General features: G+C 47.6%; 1 protein-coding gene across 1 annotated transcript in view; it reads left to right on the top strand.

Moving 5' to 3' along the window:
- Positions 1–2598: 2598 nt before the first annotated feature.
- The window catches only part of LOC126195428 (Down syndrome cell adhesion molecule-like protein Dscam2), an 879015-nt gene continuing 870326 nt past the window's right edge, over positions 2599–11287 (top strand). Inside the window, exons 1-2 of the mRNA XM_049934039.1 lie at positions 2599–2614; positions 2696–2848. Coding sequence (XP_049789996.1) covers positions 2791–2848 — 58 coding nt within the window. The 5' untranslated portion in view covers positions 2599–2614; positions 2696–2790. The remainder of the gene's footprint in view (positions 2615–2695; positions 2849–11287) is intronic.

Genomic DNA, 11287 nt, shown 5'->3' with positions numbered 1-11287 from the left:
ACTTTTTTTCACTGTCTGCATTCCTTCTGGGGATAGCAAATATGAACTCCACAAGCCTCTCGAATTCTTCGTTTAAATTACATCCAGACTTCATACAGCATTGTAGGATAATTTCCCACCTTTTCTAAAGACGCACATTATTGATTCTCCAGTACTTCTTCTGTTATTTGCTTTATCGAGTAGAACATATGAAAAATAATGCTTTCATCACCGTGGTATTCAGATGTAGTTTTGTAGATTTCAAAGCATAATTTAAATTCTTCGTGCTGTAACATAATTTAATGACCACTTCCTTAGTTCCGACATATCTTTGAGAAATCGTTTGGACCAATTTCTCCACTATTCAATACATTTTTTATAGGAATTTTGTTTAGAACGGTATTCCCTACTAATGTTTTTGCACTGTCATGACTGTTACCGGAATAAATGTATTCAGTTGCCCGTCATCTAATTTCAGAACTAAATTGTTATATTCTGCCAAACTCTCATTGCAGTAATACATTTTCTCTGAATTCTTTTAAAAAAATTCCAAAAAAATTTTAATTTTACGTGAATAAACAGTACCATAGTTCACTGTCTTCCTGTTCAAAGAACTTCTTTAATGTTATTGGGGAGTCCACGTCATTTCAACGGTTCAAGGAATTTTAGGATACGTTTCACCGTTAGGCGATTCACCACAGTCTTCCCTTGTCAGAGAACTTGCTGGTGGCCGAGCGATTCTAGGCGCTACAGTCTGGAACCGCGCGACCGCTACGGTCGCAGGTTCGAATCATGCCTCGGCCATGGATGTGTGTGATGTCCTGAGGTTAAGTTAGGTTTAAGTAGTTCTACGTTCTAGGGGACTGATGACCTTAGAAGTTCCATAGTGCTCAGAGCCATTTGGACTTGCTAGTACTCGATTCCAATAAAGTCAAAGAATTACTTCAGCTTACTGACGCGTTCTGTGCGAATGTCAAAATGATGATATACCTTGTAACAGATGTTCTTAGTGTTAACAGGTATTGTCTTTACCATTGGAGACTTCAGTTCGTTATGACTAGTATGTGCAGCACATCCTGCTGTTAGCACCTTCTTCTTAAATGTCTTTTCCATTATAGAGTGTACTCTGTTGCCCAGATCTGTATTTGTAAGAGAGCCAAATTGACAGGTGCAATATCTGCAGCAAAATCAGTCTTCCACCATATAACACCTTAAAACAGACTGAACTTGTTCTGCAACAGTTTCAACAGTCTTATCTGGAAGAGTGGACTCCTACAGAAGCCTTATCCCTACATGAATATTTGTGTTGTCAGGCATGCGGGAAAATTTGCAGATTCTAATCAAAACAGGAAGTGTCCTCTTTTCTTTCCTGATTGATGCATCACGCGCTGCTACGACGATATTTGCGGACTAAAACTCATCTTTTAATTGTTGCTCAAACTAGTTTTATACAACATTCGTAACGGTAGCTTCTGATTTAGTCCTTGCCACAGAAATTTTCTGGTCACATATCTTTTCGAGAAGAGTGCTAATATTTTGAAACGACTGATTATGAAAAACATTAGTATATGACCACACGAGTTCTATGTGATGCAGTTTCAGCTCGTCAAAACATAATTGTTTTGGTCGGAAGAACACTTCTAACCTAGTTTTGAGAATAGAACTTCGTTTTACTTGTAGGTATTGCAGCGGTATATTAAATGCTACACAATATCGTGGCTCTCTTTGTTCTGAATTAACAAAATTACGTTGCAGGTGACACATTTAGCATCGCAGAGGTCGTCTTTAATTTGCTTTATGCCAGCCTAGTCATTTTGAAAAAGATCTTGAAATTTACGTTTCCGACATGCCATTTCAGTTTTTGCATTGATCTGGTCGAGTAGTTGTTCACTAATTGATAATGCACAACCCACAGGGATGTGACGAGGAGATAGTGCCCATAATCAAACAAGTAGCAAATGCAAGGTAATTTAACAAAGACCCACACTGACCGGCGCATGTAGTATCAACTCAGTATGGCGCAATATCGCGCAATATACAAAATAACTTCCTGTAAATATAAGAAAAGTAACGTGATCATACGAACGAAGCAGTAGGAGGTTAGTATCGAGTCGGTCGTGAATAAGCTTAATAAGTGGCACTAGTGCTAAAGCTGGCTGTGTGTTCTGGCAGGAACAAATGACGTTAGTGCTGCCAACTTTGAATCCAAAACATTTTCCGTAATGCGACAATAGGATTTGCAGAAAGAGTACAGCGTGTGTAAATAAAGGGAAACTGAAGATAACATAGAGGAGGAGTGTACACCTGGTTACGCTAATAAAACTACTCTCGTCAATATCATACGGATCCCGGTTTCTCGAACGTTTCTTGCTTTAATCTTTCGCCGTAGAACGGGTGAGAAAATAAAAAGAATTGCCGTGCGCTACGTTGTATCCATTTGTTATGAAAATTCGCTCCGTAAAATCGAGCGTGAATATTTTGTGCGGGACGCAAGAATGAGAGCAAGTGTGCTTCTCGGCACGCAACATGGCGGAGGCGTGCGGGCATGACGTCACGGAGCTGGGGTCGCGAGTGGCGCCGCGCGCGGCCGCGGGCAGCTCTAGCCTCATTCGCCCGTCGGCCGCCGCACGGAGAGGTGGGTTGCGGGCAGAGCAGCTGCAGCCAGGGCAGCCGGCACTGTCTGCTCACAGTATAACGCCTTGCTCCATTCTTGCAGCTCCTCTGCGCGGTGCTTCGGTTTTCTCGTTTGTGGAGTGCGACGCTTCTGACAACGGCTGAGGCAGTTTATGAGGATCGTGTAAGAGCCGCAGCATGAATCTACCGGTGCTGTGGCGCTTCGCCACACTGCTCCTCATGGGATGCAGTCTCGGTGAGTACACATATTTACATATACTCTCATTGACTGAGTAGAGCTCGAATGCAGCCTTGTTCCATTCCTGACCGACTTTCTGTAATTAGCTAGTACAGTGCAGGAGATAAATCTGTGGTCACTTTTGACGACATTGTGCTAGCAGTAGCGTGTTGCACCTGTAGAGTGGAGAAACTGGACAACGTTCAGATGGAAAACAAAAAAAAATGACTCTTAAGATTCTGCTGAAGCGATCTTTCCTTCCCTTCGTAGAGCGGTAACCTCCATATGGCAGTGGTGGGTTCGGAGGCAGTCCGGGTCATCTGTTTTATCGCCACTGTTCTCGGGTGTACTTTTTAGTCCTCCCTCAACAGGGTTTCGATGTAGCTCAACCTTATTGCAGTGAACTAAGTAAGGAGTTGAGTCTTGGCATAAAAAATAATGAATTGAAGTGTTCTGGATTTCATACCTAAGACTACATGGTTTTCTGTGGTGTTTAACGTGACTGGAAATGTTGGAAATTGTGTGCGTGCGTACGCCCGTGTGTGTGTGTGTGTGTGTGTGTGTGTGTGTGTGTGTGTGTGTGTTGAGCGAGAGGAGAGGTAGTCAAGAGTTAGAGAGCCGCTTCAGGCATGAATTTGGATTATAATTGTAGCGTTACTTTCTCTGTGCTGCATACGTATGGTAATTGAAAGAGAAATGTGGAAAATGTTTCATTGTGCTTTTAAATAATATGCGAGGAATGTTTTCGGGAAGGCTGACTTGTCGAAGTAGGGGAGAAAGCAATGCCGTATCACCGTCAGTGGGACCAAATTAGTCAATAGCACTGTGTTATTCAGATTATTACTTAATAAAAGCTTCACTGAGTGCCTTTGTTTTAAATTAGGCAATTTCACAATGTGTATATTCATCCTGTGCCAGAAGAGACACGAGTGAAGATTGGAGCAATTTTCGGGATCCGCAGATTGACCTGCACGCCCCGCTGTCCCGATTCAGATGTTCTGCGCTCTGCCTAAGCAGCTAAGTGTCTGGCGAGTGCGTTTCGGTGATTGTCGTCGAATGTCTACTGTTTACCTAGAGAGCAATCGCGCGCTGCTGTGATCTACTGCTGGCAGCCCATTTGGGCTCGGCTGTCGTATTAGGTCTCGCCGGTACTCGGAAGTAACAAGTAGTGTGCGGCGGGTAGTAGGGCAGCTGGGGAGGGAAGTGGGGTGCAATCGAGGGCTGCTTTTGCCGGCGTCGACGGCGCTGCCGGTGAATCAGAGGTGACCCCAGGGCGGCGCTTCGCGGCGCGATCGATGCCGCCGCCCAAGATGCCGGCCGGGCGAAAGTGGACGGAGTGGTTGCCATGGCGACGGCGCGCCGCCCCGGTCCAGCCTGCCTCGGCGAGTCCCGCTGGTCAATAGCGGCCCTGCCGCGCTCCGGCCTCGCCGCCTGCCACTAATTGATTGCAGCAGCTCTGGCTCCGGTGGGGCGGCCCCAGGCCCTTCCAGAACGGCCACTTCCCCCCTCCCGAGCTGACGAGTGACCGACAGAGTCCGGTCAGCAAAATCTTCTTCTATTGTCTGTTTCGGTTGTAGCGTTCTCGGAACTGAACCTCGACACGGAACGGAGGCCGCCATAGATACGTAGAGAGCTACTTGGTCTTTGGAATATCTTGGCCTCTGCATCAACATTCGTGTAACTATCTCGTTGTTGTATGGACTCAGCGGAACCCACTTTTAGCTACACCCGTGGAAGTGAGCTGTGAAATGTGAGAATGGTATTAAGTACTGTGTCTAATGAGGACTGCGCCACCAGGGAAACATCTGTCGTTATTTACGAAGCCGTGTGTTAAAATTCCTTCCGAACAGGCCTCGGAAGGCCAAACGGGACCGACCGACCGCCCTGTCGTCCTCTGCCGACAGGCGTCACTGCATGCGGATATGGAGGGACGTGTGGTCAGCACATCGCCCTGCCGGACGTTGTCAGTTTTCGTGACCGCAGCCGCTACTTCTCAATCAAGTAGGTCCTCAATTTGCCTCTCAAGGGCTGAGTGCAACCCGCTTGCCAACGGCGCCCGGGAGACCGGACAATCACCCATCCGAGTGCCAGCCGAGCTCGACAGCGCTTAACTTCAGTGATCTGACGGAAACCGGTGTTACCACTGCGACAAGACCGTTGACCTTTCCTCTACTGGACGACATTTATTTATTTGAATATGGTAGGGCTGGAGCTAAATGCAGTTCACAAAAATTCTGATCAACGTTCCGACTTGGATATCAAGTCTCGTTACGCTCGCGTGGAGCATATTTCAGTCACTTCTGTCGATCACGGTTCTTGGTTCTTTGTTTGTCCAATAAATGAGAAATCTTGATTAGTCCGGTAGAAGTTTCGATAAGAACTCAAACGTTGGTTTCCCAGCCCCAACCCCACCCCGTTTCCCCGAGTGCCTGTTAATTTTTCATTGTACCTACAGAGGGCCTGCTTAAATCTTTAAAAATAACTGAAAGTACAGCTTCGGAAAAAGGGCTGCCGACTGCCGAGTTGGTGAAAATACGCCGCGTGCTGTTGAAGAGAGCCTCCATCTATCCATCTCTGTAGGCACAGCCTCGCGTGGAGTCCTGGCGTGGGCCACGCCCGCCAAACGCTGCCCCTCTGACAGCGGGCCCACCGCGTCGCGTGTCGCCGATGTTCAGCTAGTTCAGCAGCAGGGCAGCCATTACTGTCGACGGGTGTGGCTCCCAGACTGTTACATGCCATACCAGGTCACAGCACCTCCCCACGCTCGCCATTGAGCGCTGACAGCTACACACTAACAAGAAAGATGTCGGGCCGTGCTCCGATTGTGCTATTCATTGACTGTACTTGAGTACTTTTGGGACCAATTTTCAACTTCCCAAGAGAATTAGTCGTATAAGGCACGAAATCCTGTCATGTGTCGGTCTGAGATATTTAGTCATTTTCTTCTGCTGTTGATAGGTCGGATGTAAACTGACGACAGATATCAAGCAATTCAGCAGCGTTACTAAAACTAAAGTCCAACAGCTGGTTTGTAGTTGTGGCGCGCGGATCTAGGAGAACCCTGTAGAGTGTTTGCTTCTAGGTTTCGTGATAACATTTTGAGACCCTTAAATCGAAAACGGCCAGTGAGAGTTTGCGCCTATGCATCGGTAAAGTGCAGAAATCGTACCCGTTTAGTATTTCCATGTAAACGTAGAAGCTATATCGCACCTCCAGAAAATGACGCCGCACCAAAGCCACGATGGCTTCTTTTTGTGACGTCTTTTGTGCCTAAGTTTTTGTGATGACACTAACGTCGACTGACAGATGCAGTTCGAGATGACGAATTATCTGAGACGCTGTAAAACTGACAAGAGGGGTAATAATTTTTCATTGTCCGGCAAACGAACAAAGCGTGGCAGAGCGTCTTGCTGCTCGCCACCACACCGATATCGGGAAAGCACACACAGAGATGAGTACGGCCGCTGCGCGTCGCTTTTTCTTTCTGCTTCGTCACCCCTCCCCCCCCCCCCCCCCGTCACCACTCCCCCCGTTCACATACACACAGAGTTCACACGCTCTCGTCAGGGCTTCCCTGCCCGAACACCGCCGTCGCATTGTTGGTGAGCCTGTCTTTTCTTGCAGTGCCCTACCTGCTACAGGCAGGGAGGGGTGAACTTAAGTCTGAGAATACGTGGCCACGAGAGATGGACGAGCAGCACGGTGGAGGTGGCGTGTTGGTGACGCGGAGACAGTCCCGTCGGCGGGGATTTTTAAACCATTTTGTTCTTGTCAGACACCAGCTCACATACATGCAACCAGCTTCTTGAAACAGCAAATATGAAATATGAGCGACAAGAGCACACGCTAGTATCAGTAGAATATGAGGTTGAGGTTTCAATGATCTGTTAAAAACATTGCCACAGGCACAACGCCGGCCGGCCGAAGTGGCCGAGCGGTTCTAGGCGCTACAGTCGGGACTGATGACCACAGCAGTTAAGTCCCATAGTCTTCAGAGCCATTTTTTAGCACAACGCCCAAGACCAATTCGTATTACACAATTTGATGTAATGGAACAGTATCGGCACAACTGTAGTTGTCCTTAGGGAAATAAATAGCCATATAGCAAACAAGTTGAAGCAGACAATGTGACTTCTTCTGCCATAAGACTTGTATAATTCATTCTGTTCATTCTTAAACTTTTTGCACGTCATAATAATATGATTGAGAACTGCTATTTAAAAGATGAGCTTCAAATGGCTCTGAGCACTATGGGACTTAACATCTTAGGTCATCAGTCCCCTAGAACTTAGAACTACTTAAACCTAACTAACCTAAGGACATCACACACATCCATGCCCTAGGCAGGATTCGAACCTGCGACCGTAGCAGTCGCGCGGTTCCAGACTGAAGCGCCTAGAACCGCTCGGCCACACCGGCCGGTTAAAAGATGAGGAGTCCGTAGATCGTTCTGTGGGGATGTTTCGAATATCAGCCGTGCTCTAGCTCCATCCGTCGCTTTGTTTTACGCCTTTGGTAATGACTGCTTGCAGCATGAGACTTGATCCACACCAAGTGATTTCTTAGTACACAGCCTTGGCTTGGCAACCCGTACGTCATGTGAAATATCTATCAGACATTTATAAATTTGATTACATTTGATGCGACAATTCGGTTTTAGCAACGCATTTTCACATATTGCTACAAACATTTATTTGTTTACGACTGCGATATTCCGTATTTTGTTGCTGCCTTTATTGCAAAGAACGCAGATGTACGTATGGAAGTTTCGTGGAAGCCAGGGCTACTGCATCTTGCCACTTACAATGTACAGCGTTGAGGTGATGGCATCCCTAATGTTTCAATATCGGGTCTAGATAGATGCCCAAGAAACTACTTTTCTTTCATTAAAAATGTAAATGTCGTGTGACTAGGGCCTCCTGTCGAGTAGACCGTTCGCCGGGTGCAAGTGTTTCGATTTGACGCCACGTCGGCGATGGGGATGAAATGATGACGATTAGGACAACACAACGCAGCACCCAGTCCCTGAGGAGCGCAGAAAATCTACGACCCAGCCGGGAATCGAACCCGGGCCCTTAGGATTGACATTCTGTTGCGCTGACCACTTTTTTTTTTTTTTTTTTTTTTTTTTTGGTCGTTGTTGATCGTTGTGTTTGGTCGTTGCGGACGTCACATGACATCCGTTCAAGTTCGTTTTGTTGATCCTTCCACTCAGTTTTTTATTACGGGGGCTACCGTGCCGGCTCCACTCAGCTACCGGGGGCTGACGTTTCTTTCATTAATGGAGCGGTGTATTTTTTTTAGCGGCTGGTGAAAAGAGCAGTACAGTGACACAAAACGACGTAGTAATGACAACACGTTTGCAAGTACGGCCAACAAGTACGCTGCATGCTCGGAACAAGTGTGCCAGCGATGCGCATGCGTAACGCGTACGTTGCGCATTTCCACCGAACGTGGCCGATATTTGTGCTGGGCGTGCGGTTTAGCTAATTTAGTGAAAATGTATCGTCTGTGTTGGCAGATTGCGTAAGCCGCTTGTGGCACACTGAAGCGATGTTTTTGCTTTGGTGTTCAGTAATACCACATGCGACGTAACCTAATTTCCACACGGAGCAACCAGAGCGTGCTTGAAAGAAATGTGAACGACGTGCAGTAATGTAGCCGCGAATAGTAAGGTTCCAGCGTGCTTCCCATTCCCGTCATCCCAGCCTATTTGTGGGAACAGAACAGAATGAAGCAGAATGCGTCTGAAGACAGTGAGCATCATCCAAGAGTTTACTTGTAAGGAGGATAAAATGAAGCTGGAGCATTCTGTGTCGCTGATTGACAGAACGTGTAAGAAACCTTTGTCTGTGTTGTGCTGCTGATATATATTTACTGGGAATCTGGTTTTCACACCTTACGCCATCACTGGATAAGAAGGGAATGTCACACCCACAGGCATATAACTGATACAGAGTTCGTATAAAGGAATGCGTTGCATTTCCTTTGAAGTTGGAAAGTAAATCGTTACAATTTAAAATGAGTGATGAGTTGTATTTTTATATTATTATCTCATTCTTTCAACTGTACGAAACTGGAACTGTAGGTAACGGAGGGCAAAAAGCAAACGGTGTTTGGGCATATAAAAGTAACCTATATTGTACGAAATCTATTAATTTCAAGTATCTGCAACAGTGTCACCTTTATGATTTTCCCATCAATGCGCAGAACGGCACTATATATGTCGTATGGGTGATTTTCTGTTGAAAGATGCTGTATAAAGCTTGAAACTGTCTTTCCTCTCCTCCTCTCTTATTGCGAGGACCTAACGGCCACAGTATTTGCAGTTGATATTGTACAGAGCACTCTGTGCGAAATGTTTGTTAAATAATTCGTTAGGTGTGTGGATGTAATTTTTAGAAAGCAAGTACGTAGTTGCGAGAATTCAGTTGTTTTGGAAGGCCAGCATAGTATGACTAACGAAGGTATTAGTAATATCTGTATACCTCGCACACCGTTTGATCTGTGGGCGCGACATTTACTTATTACCTGACGGTGCCCTAACAAGGCGACAACCGATGCACGAGTTGGCCCGAGTCCAAATACCGAGCAGCGAAATATGCGACCGACACCTGACGAACACAGCTGCAGACGTACGGTGGAAAGGTAAATAAGAACATTAAATGAAACTGTGTGGCTCCAGAGACTTTTCAGGTCTCATACATAGACTAAAGCGATGAATGAAAATTTTTACCGAGGCCGGGATTCAAAAAAATGGTTCAGAAGGCTCTGAGCACTATGGGACTTAACATCTGAGGTCATCAGTCTCCTAGAACTTAGAACTACTTAAACCTAACTAACATAAGGACATCAGACACATCCGTGCCCGATGCAGGATTCGAACCTGCGACCGTAGCGGTCGCGCGGCTCCTGACTGAAGCGCCTAGGAACGCTCGGCCACTCCGTCTGGCTGCCGGGAATCGAACGCGGGTCTGCTGCCCTGAGGGCATATGCGCTAACCACTACGCCAACCTGCCCACCAGCGGGACTACCTTAGCACCTCCTCAATCCAAATTCCCATTCGTGCCTCAGCTGTCACTGTTTGAGTGTACGGGAATACCAAGTGACGTGAATGGGAATGGATAGAGGAGGAAGGCGTGCTAGGTAAGTGCAGTCGTGCAAAGCCACTGTGACATGGGGTGTATTGGTTAGCATATCTGCCTAGTGAGTAGGCGACGCGGGTTCGAATCCCGCTTCGGTGCAAGTTTCCTTCCGTCGCTTCACTCTGCGTCTGTCCAGTGTAACAAAGTTAATTCGGCTGTAAACGCAGACACCTGCAGGTTAGCAGAGAAAGTTCCGTTCCTATCCCGGCCGTGCTCGGCCACGCACAGTAGTCGGCGTGGGGAGCGCGTGCTGCCGCATGGCGGCCGCGCGTATCGACTGTCCGGGCCGCTGCCACGCCCTGCCGGCGCCCGGGCAGCCCCATCGATCCGGCCGTCGACGCCGCCCGCTGCCCGCCGCGCCCCGCCCGGCCGCAGCTGCCTGCGCCTCTGCGCTCTGCTCGCAGCTCCCTCCCACCCTCCACCTGGCGGTATATACTGTGGCGCTCCCAGCGAGCTCTCGTCGCCGCATTTCAAATCAGGAAAACTTGGGCAGCAGTTGAAAGTGTGTCTGTGCTCCGTGCGCCCCCCCCCCCTTTCCCACACTACTGTGTGGTCGAGGCTTTCTTTCCCCCGTCTCTGTTCCGTTCGCTGATAACACACACGAGAAAATGGATACTCGATGCCTCTCACTACACCACGTACGTCCGCAGATCATTATGTGTGATCACATTTTCACGCAGTTTGGCTGCATAGATCCTGAGAAAACAGTACCCAGAAAAACCACCTCTGGCCGTAATAACGGCCTTGATACGCCTGGGCATTGACTCAAACAGAGCTTGGATGGCGTGTACAGGTACAGCTGGCCATGCAGCTTCAACACGATACCACAGTTCATCAAGAGTAGTCACTGGCATTTTATGACGAGCCAGTTGCTCGGCCACCATTGACCAGACGTTTTCAGTTGGTGAGAGATCTGGATAATGTGCTGGCCATCGCAGCAGTCGAACATTTTCTGTATCCAGAAAGACCAGTACAGTACCTGCAACATGCGGTCGTGCATTATCCTGCTGAAATGTAGGGTTTCGCAGGGATCGAATGAAGAGTAGAGCCACGGGTCGTAACACATCTGAAATGTAACGTCCACTGTTCAAAGTGCCGTCAATCCGAGCAAGAGGTGACCGAGACGTGTAACCAATGGCACCGCGTACCATCACGCCGACTGATACGCCAGTATGGCGATGACGAATACACGCTTCCAATGTGCGTTCACCGCGATGTCGCCAAACACGGATGCGACCATCGTGATGCTGTAAACAGAACCTGGATCCATCCGAAAAAATGACGTTTCCCCATTCATGCACCCAGGTTCGTC

This window comes from Schistocerca nitens, chromosome 7, assembly GCF_023898315.1.
Source record: "Schistocerca nitens isolate TAMUIC-IGC-003100 chromosome 7, iqSchNite1.1, whole genome shotgun sequence".
NCBI lineage: Eukaryota > Metazoa > Arthropoda > Insecta > Orthoptera > Acrididae > Schistocerca > Schistocerca nitens.
Note: the sequence above shows the minus strand (reverse complement) of the source record. Positions and strands in the feature narration are given on the sequence as shown.